Source organism: Aquarana catesbeiana, linkage group LG02, assembly GCF_042186555.1.
Source record: "Aquarana catesbeiana isolate 2022-GZ linkage group LG02, ASM4218655v1, whole genome shotgun sequence".
In the NCBI taxonomy this organism is placed as follows: Eukaryota; Metazoa; Chordata; class Amphibia; order Anura; family Ranidae; genus Aquarana; species Aquarana catesbeiana.
Genome location: NC_133325.1, coordinates 138,302,566 through 138,323,717, shown reverse-complemented (window position 1 = coordinate 138,323,717; position 21,152 = coordinate 138,302,566). Strand labels below are relative to the sequence as shown.

The 21,152-nt window shown below is 45.8% G+C and overlaps 1 protein-coding gene across 2 annotated transcripts in view; it reads left to right on the top strand.

The window, feature by feature from the left end:
* The first annotated feature begins 18,442 nt into the window (after positions 1–18,442).
* The window catches only part of LOC141127245 (keratin, type II cytoskeletal 80-like), a 94,074-nt gene continuing 91,364 nt past the window's right edge, over positions 18,443–21,152 (top strand). The window contains exon 1 of one of the 2 annotated variants that reach the window (XM_073613517.1): positions 18,443–19,027. In XM_073613517.1, coding sequence (XP_073469618.1) covers positions 18,758–19,027 — 270 coding nt within the window. In that variant the 5' untranslated portion in view covers positions 18,443–18,757. The remainder of the gene's footprint in view (positions 19,028–21,152) is intronic. The other variant, XM_073613516.1, reaches the window with a different exon arrangement.

Below are 21,152 nucleotides of genomic sequence, written 5' to 3'. Positions count from 1 at the left end.
CCCATTTTCTCATAAAACAACAATTACATCACCCCAAAAGTGTTGTAGCGTGAGACAATAATCCACACATTCTTGATGAACAATCTTTTTAATACCTGCACAATCACATGTGCATTTACCAAAGGTTTTTCTGACAAACCAACATGTTTGTTGTATACCAATTTTTGTGGTGTCATTATCCAAAATCAAAATGTGCATTTTATAGAAAACAGGCCTGTGTAAAACCCACAAGAAAGACACAAATCTTGATCTTACAAAGTTCACATTTGGTAGAACTTGAAGGCAATATCAGACATGAGTATTTAGGAACTGTGTTTGATATAGCGTTCAGATGGGGGGAAATCACCCCTGGAAAAGCCAAATTTGGAAGATGCACACAAATTTCACAATGTCAACATGTGCTATCTGCCATCACGGGGGATCAAGGGACGCGTTTTGGGGGAGAAAGCCCTTCCTCACCGCTACTTTATTATTGAGGAAGTGGTTGCACCCCCAAAACGCGTCCATTGATCTCCCGTGATGGCAGATAGCACATGTTGACACACTGTGTGCATCTTCCAAATTTGGCTTTGGGAAAAATCACAAAAACATTTCGCACATTGTAGCACACAAAAGAAGAAAGTGATTTGGAGGGGCTTTAAACTCGCCCCAAAACATCAATGATGTTTTTATATTTTGGAATAACATCATTGATGTTTTGCTTGATGTTTTCCAATTGTAAATTACACCCCATGATCTCCCCGATCAGGATCTGGGCACTTTCGGATGTGAAAGGATCTGGATCCACAACCTCACGATCACCTAAAAAGAGAGGAACCCCAAAATAAATTAGGTTTCAAAAAAATGCTGCAATCCATCTCTTATCTGAGCCTGTGGTCGCAGACACTCACCTGTTGTGGTGACTACTTCCACCACATCTTCATCCTCCTGCTCATCTTGTGTTGGGGGGATTTCCCCTTCTTCCAGAGGGGGGGGGGGGCTCTGGTCTCCTCGGATGAGGGGTGTCTTCCGAGTCTTTTCTCCCCTATGTAAAACAAAAATGGTATAATTAGCACACAGATATTTAATGTCAGAACTATAAAGATGAAACATTGCTTGGAAGTGGGGTACAATTATCTATTTTAGCAGAGTTCCAACATGTAGCTTTTTTAGTGTCCTTTGTCAAGCTGCAATACTTTACCTGTTTGGTAAAAGCTTCACAGATGTATCCCCCCCCTATCTATAGTATACACTGGTGCACCTGTGTGGCCCCCTAATAAAAATGGTGTTCTTGTGTCCCACACTAGTGCTCCAGTGTCCAGATGTGAAAACAGCTGCTCAGTGTCCTCTCCTTACACACAATCTAGTTTGCATTTCATTCTAGTAACAAAGCCATCTACACAACCCAATTCTTTGAAGACAAGTATAGGGCGTCAAAATGGTGGCCAAATGCATACAGTACCTGACCGCGAGATTGTGTTTCCAGCGCGATACCATCGCGCTGGTTCTCGGCGACAGGGTACTGTGAATGTCGCGCTGGCTCGCATGGCTCCGCATGAATGACAGGCAGTGCTGACAGCTGTCTGGTATGAATCCTGAGGCGGGAACACCGCGCCAAATTTTAAATGAAAAAACCGGCATGGGTTCCCCCCTCGGAGGCATACCAGGCCCTTAGGTCTGGCATGGATTGTAAGGGGAACCCCCTATGCCGAAAAATCGGCGTGGGGGTCCCCCCCAAATCCATACCAGACCCTTATCCGAGCATGCAGCCCGGCCGGCCAGGAAAGAGGGTGGGGACGAGCGAGCGCCCCCCCCCCCCCTCCTGAGCCGTACCAGGCCGCATGCCCTCAACATGGGGGGGTGGGTGCCTTGGGGGAGGGGGGCGCCCTGCGGCCCCCCCACCCCAAAGCACCTTGTCCCCATGTTGATGAGGACAAGGGCCTCTTCCCGACAACCCTGGCCGTTGGTTGTCGGGGTCTGCGGGCGGGGGGCTTATCGGAATCCGGGAGCCCCCCTTAATAAGGGGGCCCCCAGATCCCAGCCCCCCACCCTGTGTGAATGAGTTTGGGGTACATGGTACCCCTACCCATTCACCTAGGGAAAAGTGTCAATATAAAAAACACACAGTACACAGGTTTTAAGAGTAATTTATTAGTCAGCTCCGGGGGTCTTCTTCCGACTTCGGGGGGTCCCCTTCCGACTTCTCCCGGTGTTCGGCCTCTTCTCCCGGGCCCCACCGCTATCTTCTTCCAGCTCTATTGCCAGCGAGGGGCCCGGTCTACTGCCGCTGTCTTGTCGCCGCTGTCTCGCCGCCGCTGTCTCGCCGCCGCTGTCTTGCCGCTTCTTCTCTTCTTTTCTTCTTCCCCGATGTTGACACGACGCTCTCTCCGACTCGAATGCTGTGTGCGAGCTGCGGAGCCATTTATATAGGCGGTAACCCCGCCCCCTTACAACGTCATGGTCCCAGCATGCGCAGGGACTCTGGGGTCACGCCCCCTTATGACGCCAGAGTCCCTGCGCATGCTGGGACCATGACGTCGTAAGGGGGCGGGGTTACCGCCTATATAAATGGCTCCGCAGCTCGCACACAGCATTCGAGTCGGAGAGAGCGTCGTGTCAACATCGGGGAAGAAGAAAAGAAGAGAAGAAGCGGCAAGACAGCGGCGGCGAGACAGCGGCGGCGAGACAGCGGCGACAAGACAGCGGCAGCAGACCGGGCCCCTCGCTGGCAATAGAGCTGGAAGAAGATAGCGGTGGGGCCCGGGAGAAGAGGCCGAACACCGGGAGAAGTCGGAAGGGGACCCCCCGAAGTCGGAATAAGACCCCCGGAGCTGACTAATAAATTACTCTTAAAACCTGTGTACTGTGTGTTTTTTATATTGACACTTTTCCCTAGGTGAATGGGTAGGGGTACCATGTACCCCAAACTCATTCACACAGGGTGGGGGGCCGGGATCTGGGGGCCCCCTTATTAAGGGGGGCTCCCGGATTCCGATAAGCCCCCCGCCCGCAGACCCCGACAACCAACGGCCAGGGTTGTCGGGAAGAGGCCCTTGTCCTCATCAACATGGGGACAAGGTGCTTTGGGGTGGGGGGGCCGCAGGGCGCCCCCCTCCCCCAAGGCACCCACCCCCCCATGTTGAGGGCATGCGGCCTGGTACGGCTCAGGAGGGGGGGGGCGCTCGCTCGTCCCCACCCCCTTTCCTGGCCGGCCGGGCTGCATGCTCGGATAAGGGTCTGGTATGGATTTGGGGGGGACCCCCACGCCGATTTTTCGGCATAGGGGGTTCCCCTTACAATCCATGCCAGACCTAAGGGCCTGGTATGCCTCCGAGGGGGGAACCCACGCCGGTTTTTTCATTTAAAATTTGGCGCGGTGTTCTCGCCTCAGGATTCATACCAGACAGCTGTCAGCACTGCCTGTCACTCATCGCGGAAGGAAAACAAAGTTTTCCTTTCGCGATGAGTGAGCCATCTCGGCGCTGGCCCCCGCGACGGGGCTCGTAGGTGTCAAATCTCGCCGAGAAGTGCGGCGAGATTGACACAATATCGCGGTCACCTACTGTATGGCCTAAACAATGGTATTTTATCGTCCGAAATAACAATGTGTGATCCGAACGAATAATGTGCCCATGAACATGAAAGTTGCCATTTTAAACTGTACAACAGTTCCTAAAAGCACATGGAGCAGCACGAACGTAATAAACATAAAGGATAGGAACACAGCACAACTACTTACTTTTTTGTAGCACTCTCCGGATCTTTCTGTACTGCTCATGTTCTCGTAATTTCAGGTCCGACCACCGCTTCCTGAGCTGATCTTTCGATCGTCGTACCCCGAATTTCCGGTGCAGACTCCTGACCACTTTCGCCATGATCTTGGCCTTTCGGACATTGGGGTTGGGGTAAGGCCCATACTTTACATCATAGTCGGCCTTCTTCAGGATGTCCACCATCTCCAACATCTCCCCAAAGGACATATTTGAGTCCTTTAATCTCCTTCTGGATCGGGACGTTTCAGGCTCTGGCCTTTCCTCCTCCTCCTCGTTGCTACAATTAGCATGATCCTGCTGTCTATCCGCCATGTGCTCTTCCCCCACTGCGCCGAACGAAAAGGGGCGGGGAATAGACTAGAAAGAACGTCAGGGGCGGGCGGAGTTATACGCATGCGCAGTGTGTATAAATCGTAACGCGCGCGTCCTACGTACGATCTGTGAGCGGAGGAAGGAGCATCGGAGACGCCGATCGTGCTAACGAAGGTAGGATCTAAACTTGGGCCTATACTGCTTCGAAATGGAAGCCTATATTGTAACAAGATTAGGGGAGTTTGGCCTGACATTAGGCTTTGTCTTGTGTTGTGTCTTACAGAGAAAATGGATGGGTTCAACGACCACAATTTCCTGCCCCTGTTCATAGACAAGTACAGGGAGCTGCCCTGTCTGTGGCAAGTGAGACACCCCCACTATAATCACAAACAGAAGAGGCAGGCAGCGCTGGAGAAACTGCTGGAGTTGGTGAAGCCGGTGGTCCCCACAGCAACCATCCCTTATTTGAAAGCTAAAATTGGTGGCCTGAGGAGCACATATCTTAGGGAGCGCAAGAAGGTCACAGATTCCCAGAGGTCCGGAGCTGCAGCAGATGACATTTATGTCCCCAGGCTGTGGTACTACGAGAGACTGCGATTTCTGTCAGACCACACTGAAGTCAGGGAATCCCTCTCTACTCTTCCTTCCACTCTTCCTTCCACCCCAGCTGAGGCTTCCGATGTCCAACCTGGGCCTTCCAGCCAGGAAGAAATGGAGGAGCCCAGCTGGAGTCAGGTATAGCATTCTTCTACAGATTTCTGGTCAATAAATAAATGATGTTTATTAGATGTTATTATTGATCACTAATTGCTGATTAAAAAAAGTGCTTTACATATCAATAGACAGTAGTGGGCACCCAAAATTGGGAAAAGAATGAAAACTGCTGGGCTCAGAAGGATAGTCTGTTATATTTGTTAACATTCAATTTGCAGCAGTCAGGAGGTGAAAATTGTGTGTGATTGATGAATAAAAAACTAAAACTATGTCCCTTTTTCATACACAGGAAGACCTCAGCCAGGAGGAGGTTGTGGAATGTGGCAGTCAGGAGGAGGCGGGGATTAGTGGCAGCCAGGAGGAGGCGGGGCTAAGTGTCAGCCAAGAGAAGCCAGGGACAAGTCGCAGCCTGACTGAGTCTCAGGTCCCTCCCCTCCGCCTGCCATATAAACGAGCCAGGAAGGCCACTCCGAGTCCCGTGCAGGATTCAGCGTACAGGCTGATCCAGGAGGCTTCGGCGTCCCTCTGAGCCTTCCCCAGTCCTGAAGAGGCCTTTGCCTGCATGGCTGCCACAAAATTGCAGGGCATGCAGGAGGGTCAACGCAAGATCTCTGAGGACCTGATTTATAAAGTCCTTCGTAAGGGGGAGAGTGGGGAACTGACACACAAGACGGATGTCATTGAGAGGGACGATCCTCCTCCTCCTCCTGCTGCCACAACTCCACCACCACAGCCAAAGGCTGGAAGGAAGCGTGGAAAGAAGACCTGAGAGTGATTGCCCTGGGTTCAGTCTGGTCTGACAGAAGATGCAGTCTCTCGTATGACCACAGCCTGGGGACACAGATGTCATCTGCTGCTTTCCGGATCTCTGGGACTTCTGGACCAGACTGCCCTCCCTTATGATATGGACTCCTCAGGCCACCAATTTTGCTTTTAAATAGTTGATGTCTGCACCGGGGGTCCAAGGCTTCGCCCACTTCTGCAGTTTCTCCAGCGTTGCCTCCCTCTTTGTTTAGTTGTGAGCCCTTAATAAAATATTTTTGGGTAAATTCTACTCTCCTGTGTGTGTTTTCATCCAAAAAGGACAGTTTGTTGGTGACGATTCAGGTACATTTCTAAAGTACAATGTGAAATTAACAAGGGACAACAACACCAAACAATCTCCTACAGATTAAATAGAACAACATATTAGTGGTGTTGTGGGAACTTGTCACAAAAAACACACAAACATTTTCGGGAATACAAATCAAAATCACGAAAAAAAAAAAAAAGAAAAAAGAGAAACACAAAAAAAGAATCTACATTAAAGTCCAAAAAAAAAAAAAAATTTTGTTGTCAGATGTGAGAAATCAAAATATATTGAGGGAATCCCGATAAATAGTAACGAAATAAGTTTGTGAGAAGTTTGTGTGAATATGAGAAGCAACACTACTTAATTCTTGTCACATTATAAAGAAGAAGAGAGCTGTATTAAACCATTTTGAACATTGCAGCGTGACGAAAGTGCTGTATCCATTCCGAACGCTACGTTTACCAGAACGAGCTGTCCCGTGTCGGAATTTCTTCTGAGCATGCGTGGCACTTTGTGCGTCGGAACAGGCCACACACGGTCGGAATTGACGCGATCGGATTTTGTTGTCGGAAAATTTTATCTCCTGCTGTCCAACTTTGTGTGTCAGAAAATCCGATGGAAAATGTCCGATGGCGCCCACACACGGTCGGAATTTCCGACAACACGCTCCGATCGGACATTGTCCATCGGAAAATCCGACCGTGTGTACGGGGCATAATAGTGCTAACTTTGCCTTGGGCTAAAAACTATCTTAAAGGGGTTGTAAAGTTGTTTTTTTTTTTTTTTTAAAATAACAAACATGTTATACTTACCTTCACTGTGCAGCTCGTTCTGCACAGAGTGGCCCCGAACCTGGTCTTCTGGGGTCCCTCGGCGGCTGTTCCAGCTCCTCCCCGCAAGCATTTACCACCATCATGCGAGCTCCCTCGCACGGTGGTGAGTGCTTGCGGGCGCGCTCCCGTGATACAGCCGGCGGCTATAGCCGCTCGCTGTATCACTCGGCCCCGCCCCCCGGCGCGCCGCGTCATCGGATGTGATTGACAGCAGCGCGAGCCAATGGCTGCGCTGCTTTCAATCCATCCACTGCAGCCAATCAGCGACCAGGCTGAGCTGCAATGAAGCTGACGAGGACGAGGAGCGAAGATTCGAGGCGTCAGGTAAGTAAAACGGGGGGGCTGGGGGCGGCGGTACTGTCAAAAGTTTTTTCACCTTAATGCATAGAGTGCATTAAGGTGAAAAATGTTTTACCTTTACAACCCCTTTAAAATGAACCTATACTCAGATCCTGCAAACTGAAGTATTTACAGTACATATACCGAACAAGCAGCGTTATTATTATTATTATTATTATTATTATTATAAGTACCTATATAGCTGAAACAGTCTGTGCAATACTTTGAAAATTAAAGGGAGACAAAGAAGTTACAATAAAATTCAAGGCAATAGGGTTAGGCGGACCCTGCTCATAACAGCTCAAAATCTAAAAGGGGTAGTCAAGTGGTATAAAAGGTAATAACTGTGGGGGGATGAGTTGATAAACCCCTTTGCACCGGTGCCTCCCAACCCTTAAAGAGGTTTATGATCATGTGACTGCCGTGATTGGCTGTCATGGAGATCACATGATCGGAATGCTCCCGATCACAAGAAGCGATCGAGAGCTTTCCATTAGTAGCCGGTAACGTGCAGGGTGCATGCTCTTAGCACAGCTGTGTCTGCTAATTGGTACGCAAATATGCAGCCACTAGGCGCTAAGGCCCATTCAGTGAGAAGCCGCATATTTGAGTACTGTCCGTGCCTAGGGGTTAAGAATGACAAAAGTTCAGTTGTTAGGTGGAGTCAGGATAGGCTTCTCTGAAGAGATGAGTTTTCACAGATTGTCTAAAGGCAGACAGAGAAAGAGATAGTTGGACAGACTGGGGTAGAGAATATTGGAGGATGAGAGATGCTCTGGAGGTGAGCATGGGAGGAGGAGATAAGCTACAGAGCAGACAGGAGGTTTAATGAGAATGGTTTGGGTGATATTTTGAGACAGGATTAGGAATGTAGCTGGAGTTGCGGATGGTTTTGCATGTAGTTATTTGTATTTTGATTTTTATTCTTTGGGTTGGAAAGCCAGTGGAGGGATTGGCAGAGAGGGGTAGTAGACACTGAATGGTTGGTAAGGTGGATGAGTCTGGAAGCAGCATTTATGAAAGACTGAATGGGAAGATGGGGAATTTGAGGTGAGAGATATTAAAGTGTTTGTAAAATCTTGTTTTTTTTTTTTGTTTTTTTTTTTTGTTAAAAATAACAAACATGTTATACTTACCTGTGGTTTGAAATGAACAAGAAGTGGTGCCAAACAATAAAAATAGTAAATAGTGAGTAGAGCCGCCCCTTTACTCTAACAAATCATTGGAAAATATAAAAAGTTGGCGCTAACTCAAATATAGCTATAACTTAGTATCTTAGTGCATAAACAATAACCATACAAATGCATGTGTTGACAGGTACTCTTAATTAGCCATGCTTCGCCTTCACTCGTGCAGGGAAAAATGCAGACTCACCAGATGGCTAAATCATGGGAGACTTCATATGCTTGGATCCTTTGGAAGGTATAATGTATCCCTTGATGTATCCTTATGCTCATTTGACACAATGGCTCGGTTAAAGCAAAAAAATTCACATAGAACAGTATGCTTCAATATACAGTGCCTTGAAAAAGTATTCATACCCCTTGACATTTTCCACATTTTGTCATGTTACAACCAAAAACATAAATGTATTTTATTGGAATTTTATATAATACACCAACACAAAGTGGCACATAATTGTGCAGTGGAAGGAAAATGATAAATGGTTTTCCAAATGTTTTACAAATAAATATCTGAAAAGTGTGGCGTGCATTTGTGTTCAGCCCCCTTTACTCTGATTTCCCTAACTAAAATTTGGTGGAACTAATTGCCCAAGTCACCTAATTAGTAAATAGAGTCCACCTGTGTGTAATTTAATCTCAGTATAAATGCAGCTGTTCTGTAAAGCCCCCAGAGGTTTGTTAGAGAACCTTAGTGAACAAACAGCATCATGAAGGACAAGGGACACACCAGACAGGTCAGAGATAACGCTGTGGAGAAGTTTAAAGCAGGGTTAGGTTATAAAAAAAATATCCCAAGCTTTGAACATCTCACGGAGCACTGTTCAATCTATCATCCAAAAGTGGAAAAAGTATGGCACAACTGCAAACCTACCAAGACATGACCATTCACCTAAACTGACAGGCCGGGCAAGGAGAGCATTAATCAGAGAAGCAACCAAAGGCCCATGGTAACTCTGGAGCAGCTGGAGAGATCCACAGTTAAGGTGGGAGAATCTGTCCACAGGACAACTATTAGTCATGTACTCCACTAATCTGGCCCTTATGGAAGAGTGGCAAGAAGAAAGCCATTTTTGAAAAAAAAACCATAAGAAGTCCTGTTTGCAGTTTGCAAGAAGCCATGTGAGGGATATAGAAAATATGTGGAAGAAGGTGCTCTGGTCAGATGAGACCAAAAAGATGAGACCACAATTTTTGGCCTAAAAGCAAAACGCTATGTGTGGTGGAAAACTAACGCTGCACATCACCCTGAACACACCATCCCAACCGTGAAACAAGGTGGTGGCAACATCATGTTGTGGGGATGCTTTTCTTCAGCAAGGACAGGGAAGCCGGTCAGAGTTGATGGGAAGTTGGATGGAGCCAAATGCAGGGCAATCCTAGAAGAACACCTATTAGAGTCTGCAAAAGACTTGAGACTGGGGTGGAGGTTCACCTTCCATCAGGACAACAACCCTAAACATACAACCAGAGCTACAATGGAATGGTTTAGATCAAAGTATAATCATGTGTTAGCATGGCCCAGTCAAAGTCAGACCTAAATCTAATTGCGAATCTGTGGCCAAAAAAAAGTAAAAAAATGTATTTATTTTTTTTTAAACATAATCAGTCAGTATGCCTAATCACTGCCACACCGGTCAATGCACTGCACTGGTGACAGTATGTAAAAAAAAATTTGTGCAAAAAAAAAAAAAAAAATTATAACTTTAAAAAAACTTGCCAGGCCTCTTATTAAATACCTGACTACTTTCCAAAATGGGGTCATTTTGGGGGGTATTTGTATAGTCCTGGCATTTTAAGGGGCTCAAGAAAAGAGACAGGCCATCAGTACATCAGAAATGATCAATTTATACCAGAAATTGATTGAACAATTATATACGGCACCATGTTAAGACTTGTATATTTTGGCCTAAATTTATGAAGAAATTTTATTTTATTGGATATGTTTTACAACAGAAAGTTAAAAATATTGGGTGGGGGGGGGGGGGGGGTCAAATACCACCAAAAGAAAGCTCTATTTGTGTGAAAAAAGGATATCAATTTCATTTGCATACAGTGTTGCATTGACCGCTCAATTGCCAGCTAAAGTATCACAGTGTAAAATAGCAGAAAATGGCCTGGTCATGAGGGGTAAACATTCCGGAGGTCAAGTGGGTGAAAAGGTATAACTTCACAGTAGAAACAGCTAGAGAGGTCAGTTATGGCAGGTTTTAAAGCTCATTTAACCACTTGACGACCGCCTCACGCCGATGTACGTCGGCAAGGTGGCACGGACAGGCAGAATCACGCACATACACGTGATCTGCCTTCCGCGGGCGGGGGGTCCGATCGGACCCCCCCCCGGTGCCCGAGGCGGTCGCCATTTGCAGAAATCCTTCCTCTGCCTCTGTAATGTAAACAGAGGGAGAGGAAGTGATGTCATCCCTCCTCGAGCCGGTCTTTTCGATCCAGCGCCGAGGAGAGAAGACATCCAAGTAAGTGCACCAACACTACACTTCCAGTAGAACACGCCAGGCACACTTTTCACCCCCCATCACCCCCCGATCACCCCCCTGTACCCCCTGTCACACTGACACCAATAGCAGTTTTTTTTTTTTTTTTTGCATTGGTGTCAGTTTGTGACAGTTATAAGTGTTAGGGCAGTTAGGTTAGCCCCCTTTAGGTCTAGGGTACCCCCCTTAGGTCCAGGGTACCCCCCTAACCCCCCCTAATAAAGGTTAACCCCTTGATCACCCCCCGTCGCCAGTGTCACTAAGCGATCGTTTTTCTGATCGCTGTATTAGTTTACAGAGGTGCCGCTAGTTAGGGAGGTAAGTATATAGGTTCGCTGTCAGTGTTTTATAGCGACAGGGACCCCCATATACTACCTACTAAAGGTTTTAACCCCCTGATTGCCCCCTAGTTAACCCTTTCACCAGCGATCACCGTATAAGTGTTACGGGTGACTCTGGTTAGTTAGTTTGTTTTTTATAGTTTTAGGGCACCCGCCGTTTATTACCTTATAAAGGTTTAACCCCCTAATTGCTCGGCGGTGATATAAGTTAAGTTTTTAGGGTCTGCGTCGCCCCAGGCAGCGTCAGGTTAGCGCCAGTAGCGCTAACACCCACGCACGCACCGTACACCTCCCTTAGTGCTATAGTATCTGAGCAGATCGATATCTGATCCGATCAGATCTATACTAGCGTCCCCAGCAGTTTAGGGTTCCCATAAACACAGTGTTAGCAGGATCAGCCCAGATACCTGCTAGCAGCTGCGTTTTGCCCCTCGGCCCAGCCCAGCCCAGCCCACCCAAGTGCAGTATCGATCGATCACTGACACTTAGAAAACACTAAACGCATAACTGCAGCGTTCGCAGAGTCAGGCCTGATCCCTGCGATCGCTAACAGTTTTTTGGTAGCGTTTTGATACAGTCGCTGACAGTCAGGAGCTTTTTTGCCTGTGAGTCTCACTAGTGTACCCCTAAATTTAGAGCCCAAAATGGCAAATTGAAGGTACAGTAGTGAAGAGGCCTACACGTTTCTGAGCATGACAGATAGTGAAGAGGAAGTCACTCATCTGTCAGATTCAGGCTCAGAATACGATCCTGTAGAGGACAGCGGCTCCATGACAGATAGCTCTGACGACGGAGTTGTGGTCCCTGCCAAGGTCAGGCGTACCAGACCCCAATCTTCTTCTTCTGTCCTTGAAGTGCAAGAACCGCAGGGCTCTCGTATGGAGCAGAGAAGTACTAGTGCCGCTATTCCTTCTGGTGAACTGGCAAGCACCAGCGGCCTAGTACACCCTGGTCATACATCCAGCACTGCAGTAACACTTGGTGACGTGGCGAGTCCCATAAGTGCAGTTCAAGCTGGCGAGGTGGCAAGCACAAGTAGTGTCCCGCTGCCACCAAGAAGACAAAGACAGGCCCGTCGTGCCCATAGTGCCCTTCCTGCTGCATTCGCCAATCTGAATTGGGAACCCACCACTTCTGCAGCACCCATACTTCCCCCATTCACTGCCCAACCCGGAATTCAGGTGGAAACCATTGATTTTACGCCACTGGATTTTTATTCGCTGTTTTTCACCGAAGATCTCTATAGATCTATTGTGGACCAAAGCAATTTATACGCTGGTCAACACATCGCCGCTAATCCCCAGTCCACCCTTGCCAGAGATTGGAGACCAATTATGGTCTCCGAATTTAAGATCTTTCTGGGCCTTTCCCTCAACATGGGCATAAATAAAAAGGGTAAGTTGCGGTCATATTGGTCCACTGACCCAATTTACCATATGCCCGTGTTCTCTGCTTCTATGGCCAGGGCACGATACGAGCAGATTTTGCGGTTCATGCACTTCAATGACAATGAACTCTGTCGTCCTCGTGGAGACCCTGGATACGATCGGCTCTACAAAATTCGGCCCCTCGTAAACCACTTCAACCAACGTTTTGCAGACTTGTTTACTCTCCATCAAGTTGTCTGCGTTGATGAGTCCCTGATTAAATTTTCTGGCCGCTTGTCATTCAAACAGTACCTTCCCAGCAAGCGTGCCAGATACGGGGTCAAGATGTATAAGCTCTGTGACAGGGCCACAGGCTATACATGTAGATTTATGGTTTACGAGGGCAAAGATAGTCACGTAGAGCCGACAAACTGCCCTGACTACATAGGAAGCGCTGGCAAGATAGATAGATAGATATAGGGACTTGGTGTCACCCTTATTCGGAAAGGGGTACCACTTGTACGTGGACAATTATTACACGAGCGTGCCACTTTTTAGTCACTTGTTTGATCAGCAGATTGGAGCATGTGGCACGTGCGACCTAATCACCGGGGCTTTCACCAGCGGCTTGTAGATTCCCGTCTTAGGCTGGGGGAGAGAGCCTGCTTGAAGTGTAATAACTTGCTCGCTATGAAGTGGAGGGATAAGAAGAATGTTTTCGATCTCACCTCCCTTCATGCAGACACGACGGCCCAAATTACTACGGCGACTGGTGTTGTGGAGAAACCCCTCTGTGTCCACGAATATAACCAAAATATGGGAGGGGTGGACCTCAATGACCAGTTGTTGGCGCCGTACCTAGTTGCCCGTAAGGCCAGACGCTGGTACAAAAAAGTGTCTGTTTATTTATTTCAATTGGCTTTGCTGAAAGCTCATGTGCTATACAGAGCTTCAGGACGGACTGGATCCTTCCTTAAATTCCAGGAAGAGATCGTCAGAGCCCTTCTGTATCCAGACGGTGCTCCACCTCACCATCCCCAACCAAATGCAGTAGGCCGGCTGCATGAGAGGCATTTTCCTTATGCCCTCCCGAGTACCCCTACCCAACGAGCCCCCCAAAAAAGATGTCGTGTCTGTAGCAAGCGCGGATTTAGGCGTGACACCCGGTGTTATTGTCCCTCCTGTCCAGGCAATCCTGGTCTTTGCATGGGTGAATGTTTTGAACGCTACCATACACTAGTTGAGTATTAGCGTAGGGTACAGCACTGCACAGACTAGGACACACTTTCACAGGGTCTCCCAAGATGCCATCGCATTTTGAGAGACCCAAACCTGGTACCAGTTACAAAAGTTAAAGTTACTAAAAAAAGTGTAAAAAAATTTTAAAAAATTTAAAAAATTAAAAAAAAAAAAACACAAAAAAAATATAAAATAAAAAAAAAAAATAGTTGTCGTTTTATTGTTCTCTCTCTCTCTATTCTCTCTCTATTGTTCTGCTCTTTTTTACTGTATTCTATTCTGCAATGTTTTATTGTTATTATGTTTTACCATGTTTGCTTTTCAGATATGCAATTTTTTTATACTTTACTGTTTACTGTGTTTTGTTGGTAACCATTTTATTATTTTCAGGTACGCCATTCAGCTGCAGAGCCGGTTTATTTATCTTGACAGCAACAGCGTTTGCTCCCACGATATATAAAGCCGTGACTCCAGCGCTGTCGGAGGTGATTTCACCACCACAGTTACATACTTCAGCATATATGCCAAAGCGTGGGGGCAACAGTGGGTGGAGGAGCGATTTGCTCCTGCCTTTTGCGGGAGGATGCCCCCATGCTTCGGCATATATATATTTTAGGTAGGCATAGGTTGTGTTAAATGTTTTATTTTTTACTATTTTTTTTTGTATTTGCTTAGCAGGTATGGTAAGTATTACTGTTATACTGTAATGTTACTTTGTTTTTTTGTTAACCATCATTTGCTTAGCAGGTACGCCATTCAGTTGCAGAGTGGATTTATTTATCTTGACAGCAATAGCGTTTGCTCCCACGATATATAAAGCCGTGACTCCAGCGCTGTCGGAGGTGATTTCACCACCACAGTTACATACTTCAGCATATATGCCGAAGCGTGGGGGCAGCAGTGGGTGGAGGAGCGATTTGCTCCTGCCTTTTGCGGGAGGATGCCCCCATGCTTCGGCATATATAAATGGTGCATGTATGCCCATCATTAGAAGTGGGTGGATGAAGGGAGGTATTCTAATGGTGGGCATACCCACCGATCAATATCTTTTTTTCGTTCAGCCCACAGGCTGCATGAAAAAAAAGTTTACAATATATGCCCAACAAGGACCAGCAACGTACTGGTATGTTGCTGGACTTTGAGTGGTTATATCAGAATGATGCCTGCAGGTTTAGGTATCATCTTGGTATCATTCTTTTCAGCCAGCGGTCGGCTTTCATGTAAAAGCAATCCTAGCGGCTAATTAAGCTCTAGACTGCTTTTACAAGCAGTGGGAGGGAATGCCCCCCACCGTCTTCCATGTTTTTCTCTGGCTCTCCTGTCCCAACAGGGAACCTGAAAATGCAGCCGGTGATTCAGCCAGCTGACCATAGAGCTGATCAGAGACCAGAATGGCTCCAAACAGCTCTATGGCCTAAGAAACCGGAAGCTACGAGCATTTCATGACTTAGATTTCACTGGATGTAAACAGCGCCATTGGGAAATTGAGAAAGCAGTTTATCACACCGATCTTGGTGTGGTCAGATGCTTTGAGGGCAGAGGAGAGATCTAGGGTCTAATAGACCCCAATTTTTTTTAAAAAGAGTACCTGTCACTACCTATTGCTATCATAGGGGATATTTACATTCCCTGAGATAACAATAAAAATGATTAAAAAACATAAAAATGAAAGGAACAGTTTAAAAATTTTAATCTGTAGGGCATTTGCTTTAAAAAATATATAATGTTTGGGGGTTCAAAGTAATTTTCTTGCAAAAAAAAATAATTTTTTCATGTAAACAAAAAGTGTCAGAAAGGGCTTTGTCTTCAAGTGGTTAGAAGAGTGGGTGATGTGTGACATAAGCTTCTAAATGCGGTGCATAAAATGCCAGGACAGTTCAAACCCCCCCCAAATGACCCCATTTTGGAAAGTAGACACCCCAAGCTATTTGCTGAGAGGCATGTCGAGTCCATGGAATATTTTATATTGTGACACAAGTTGCGGGAAAAAGACAAATTTTTTTTTAATGCACAAAGTTGTCACTAAATGATATATTGCTCAAACATGCCATGGGAATATGTGAAATTACACCCCAAAATAAATTCTGTTGCTTCTCCTGAGTATAGCTTCATACGGGACCCTGAAATCCAATCACCGTCTTCAGGATTTCCAAGGGTGTAAATTTTTGATTTCACTCCTCACTACCTATCACAGTTTCGAAGGCCATAAAATGCCAAGATAGCACAAACCCCCCAAATGACCCCATTTTGGAAAATAGACACCCCAAGCTATTTGCTGAGAGGTATAGTGAGTGTTTTGCAGACCTCACTTTTTGTCACAAACTTTTGAAAATTAAAAAAAGAAAAATAAAATACATTTTTCTTGTCTTTCTTCATTTTCAAAAACAAATGAGAGCTGCAAAATACTCACCATGCCTCTCAGTAAATAGCTTGGGGTGTCTACTTTCCAAAATGGGGTCATTTTGGGGGGTTTGTGCTATCTTGGCATTTTATGGCCTTCGAAACTGTGATAGGTAGTGAGGAGTGAAATCAAAAATTTACGCCCTTGGAAATCCTGAAGGCGGTGATTGGATTTCAGGGCCCCGTATGAAGCTAGGCTGCCAAAAAGTCCCACACATGTGGTATCCCCGTACTCAGGAGAAGCAGCAGAATATATTTTGGGGTGTAATTCCACATATGCCCATGGCATGTTTGAGCAATATATCATTTAGTGACAACTTTGTGCAAAAAAAAAAAAAATTGTCACTTTCCCGCAACTTGTGTCAAAATATAAAATATTCCATGGACTCAACATGCCTCTCAGCAAATAGCTTGGGGTGTCTACTTTCCAAAATGGGGTCATTTGGGGGGGGGGGGGGTTGTGCCATCTGGGCATTTTATGGCCTTCAAAACTGTGATAGGTAGTGAGGAGTGAAATCACAACTTTACGCCCTTAGAAATCCTGAAGGCGGTGCTTGGTTTTCAGGGCCCCGTATGCGGCTAGGCTCCCAAAAAGTCCCACACATGTGGTATCCCCATACTCAGGAGAAGCAGCTAAATGTATTTTGGGGTGCAATTCCACATATGCCCATGGCCTGTGTGAGAAATATATAATTTAGTGACAACTTTGTGCAAAAAAAAAAAATGTGTCACTTTCCCGCAACTTGTGTCAAAAAATAAAATATTCCATGGACTCAACATGCCTCTCAGCAAATAGCTTGGGGTGTCTACTTTCCAAAATGGGGTCATTTGGGGGGGTTTGTGCCATCTGGGCATTTTATGGCCTTCAAAACTGTGATAGGTAGTGAGGAGTGAAATCAAAAATTTATGCCCTTAGAAATCCTGAAGGCAGTGATTGGATTTCGGGGCCCCGTACGCGGCTAGGCTCGCAAAAAGTCCCACACATGTGGTATCCCCGTACTCAGGAGAAGCAGCTGAATGTATTTTGGGGTGCAATTCCACATAGGCCCATTGCCTGTGTGAGCAATTTATCATTTAGTGACAACTTTTTGTCAAATTTTTTTTTTTGTCATTATTCAATCACTTGGGACAAAAAAAATAAATATTCAATGGGTTCAACATGCCTCTCAGCAATTTCCTTGGGGTGTCTACTTTCCAGAATGGGGACATTTGGGGGGTTTTGTACTACCCTGCCATTTTAGCACCTCAAGAAATGACATAGGCAGTCATAAACTAAAAGCTGTGTAAATTCCAGAAAATGTACCCTAGTTTGTAGACGCTATAACTTTTGCGCAAACCAATAAATATACGCTTATTGACATTTTTTTTTTACCAAAGACATGTGGCCAAATACATTTTGGCCTAAATGTATGACTAAAATTGAGTTTATTGGATTTTTTTAATAACAAACAGTAGAAAATATAATTTTTTTTCAAAATTTTCGGTCTTTTTCCGTTTATAGCGCAAAAAATAAAAATGGCAGAGGTGATCAAATACCATCAAAAGATATGCTCTATTTGTGGGAAGAAAAGGACGCAAATTTTGTTTGGGTACAGCATTGCATGACCGCGCAATTATCAGTTAAAGCGATGCAGTGCCAAATTGGAAAAAGTCCTCTGGTCCTTAGGCAGCCAAATGGTCCGGGGCTGAAGTGGTTAAAGTGATTGTAAAGGTTCGCATCTATCTCCCCTGTGCAAGGGTTTTGCACAGAGCGGCCAGGTCCTCCTGTTTTGTGGTCCCCCGACGGCGCTCCTCCTCTTCATCGGGTGCCCCCATGGAGAGCCGATTTCCATGGGGGGTACTTGTGCGGGCAGCTGCGTCCATTGACACGGCAGGACTCGCCCCGCCCCCGTGTCACTGGATTTGTTTGACAGCAGTGGGAGCCAATGGCTCCTGCTGCTATCAATCTATCCAATGAGGACCCAAGACAGCGGCTGGAGCTGCTGGGCTCATACACGTCGCTGGAAGGATAGGGTTCAGATAAGAAAAAGGGGGGCTCTGGGAGGCAGCTGCACTACAGAAGGTTTTTCATCCTAATGCATAGAATACATTAAGGCGAAAAACCATAAGACTTTACAACTCCTTTAATGTGTGTAAAAAATATATAAATAATTTGACGTCCATAGCTGATTTCTGAGTGGTGTCTATAGACTTGTATACCCCCATGTTCTATCCTATCAAACAAAAAAATGTAAAACACTCCTCTGATTAAACAACACCCATGAATGCGCTATTTTTTTTCTTGGATGATTGATTTACCTTAAATTATGCGATTTAGTTCCTGTAGAGATGAGAATTTTTTTACAGTGCTTGTGAAATACCTCTCCTACTTGTCTTTTCATGCACAAGTGCTTTGTGTGAGTAGGTCTGTCTATCGGAGTGCTTATAGTAATGACTGCTTGTGTTGCTGTTGCATTGCTCTAATAACTAAAGAGCACATCACTCAAAGTGGGCATGTGTACATTAATACACCACTTGTGAGGGATTTTGTATATGCCACATTAGCATACTGAACGGCTGACACCCCACTGTATTTTTCAGTCGGCTGCTAATTGCAGCCTCTCCCTATGTCAGGCACACCCAGACAGTGTGTTCTCCAACTCTGGAAGAAGCTGCTCATCACAAAAAAAAAGATTTGGTTACCGGAGCTCACGACAAGCTTACTAACGAAACTCAATGGCTACTTTCTCTAACGCCTTCAGCTATGACGTGTCCCCCTGGCAATCTCAAAATGGGGAGAATTATCCATCTTCAAGCCCTTCACTATCTGAAAGTTACACAACAGGATCCTGTACCACTACTACTAATGGCTCCTATTCATCTCAGTCATTTGAAGAGGTTTTTACATCCAAGCTCACGTTGTCTTCTGGTTCCCAAACTATGGTCAGCCATCAGGATGATGCAGAGAACAAGCTAAGTTCTGCACTGATGTCTTTCAGAGACAAGGTGAGTGCAGAGGGATGGGCAGATAGTGACAACACTCTACATTTTTCTACACTGAAGTAATGCAGGACTGACATTCAGGAAGCCAGTATGATGAAGTACACTGCATATTTTGTTTGTGTGTTTAGTGTATATTTTATTGACCTGATGTGCTAAATGGGTGTTCAACCTATGGTCCTTCAATCATCAGTAATTTTCTTGGATGACAGTTTGCTTAAAGGGTAACTCCACTTTCGTGGGAAAAAAAATAGCAAAAAAAAAATATATATATAGTATATACAATTGTAACTCAAGTCATATTGTAACTGAAGGTTTCTTCACAGTAAGAGCTGTAAAAATGTGGAATAGACTCCCTCCAGAGGTGGTTCTGGCCAGCTCAGTAGATTGCTTTAAAAAAGGCCTGGATTCCTTCCTAAATGTACATAATATAACTGGGTACTATCATTTATAGGTAAAGTTGATCCAAGGAAAATCCAATTGCCTCTCGGGGGATCAGGAAGGAATTTTTTCCCTTGGTGTAACAAATTGGATCATGCTTTGCTGGGGTTTTTCACCTTCCTCTGGCTCTGGATGAACAGTGGGTATGTTGTGATTGTGTATAAGGGATTGTATTTTTTTTTTTTTTTGATTGAACTAAATGGACTTGTGTCTTTTTTCGACTTGACTAACTATGTAACTATGTTATTAAAAGTTACCTTTCCTTTTCAATCTGCAGCTCTGTAATTTTCTGTAAAATGCAATATGGCAACCTGGAGGTGTTCTGTACACAGATTGTGTACAGAACGCCACCAAGAAACATCTTTTCCTGCTTGTGTGATTGGCTCACTGATTTTCATCGAAGTCTACACTAAAGCTGGATACACACTATACACTATATCTACTTTCACGCTGGAGGCGTTTTTCAGGTGTTTTATCGCTAGAAATAGCGCCTATAAAGCGCCTGAAAAACACCTCTCATGCCTCCCAGTGTGAAAGCCTGAGGGCTTTCACACTGGGGCAGTGCGTTTGCGGGACGATAGAAAAAGTCCTGCAAGCGGCATCTTTGGGGCGGTTTGGGAGCCTCCTAAACCTCCCCTGCCTGCAAAGCGCTTCGGCAGCGCCGCAACACGGGCGCTTTTAACCCTCTCTTTGGCCGCTAGTGTGGGTTAAAAGCATCCCAGTAGCAGCCGAAAGGCGCCGCTAAAACTAGCGGCGCTTTAGCGCTAACGCCGGGCGCTTTCAGTGTGAAAGTAGCCTTAGATTTTTTTTTCTTTAGACCCCTTTCACACTGGGGCAGTTTTCAGGTGCTTTAGCGCTGGAAATAGCGTCTGCTAAGCGCCTGAAAACCACCTCCCATTCATTCAAGTGTGACTTTTCACACTGGGTCGTGCGCTTGTGGGACGTTTTGAAAAGTCCTGCAAGCAGCATCTTTGGGGCCGTTTGGGAGCGCTGTATTTAGCGCTCCCAAAACGCCCTGTCCGTTGGAATGAATGGACAGCACTTCCGGAGCGCCTGAAAAGCGCTTCGGAAGTGCCGCAACACGAGAGTTTTTAACCCCTTCTTTGGGGTTAAAAGAGCCCCGCTAGTGGCCGAAAAGCACCTCTAAAATACCGCAAATACGGCCGTGGCCCCAGTGTGAAAGGGGCCTTAGGCTAGGTTTCCATTTTTGTGACCTGATTTTTTGCCACGGTTTTGCTGGGATTTTTGCCGCGATTTTTATGCGACTTGAAACAGTGCCTGTGTATTTTTGAGGTCTATGGATCTCAAGTCGCATCAAAGTGGGACTAAAGTAGTGCAGGGTCTACTTTCAAGTCGCTGCGACTTGAAGTGGCACAGATATGAACGGTACTCATTGTAAATCATGGGGTACGACTTGTCATGCGACTTTGTAGTCCCAAGTCACATGACAAGTCACACTAGTGGAAACCGAGCCTTAGATTTACCAAAACCATATAACATGAGGTCAAACCTAAACACTTTCAATTTATATGCAATCAGGCAGGCCCTTCCACTACATCAGTGGTCTCCAAAGTGTGGCCACTTGCTTGCTATTATCCGGCCCTTGGAGCACTTTCTTTCCATTGATACAAGACATTATTCCTCCCACCGACATCAACAATGGGGCGCTATTTCTCTCATTGATTCTAAT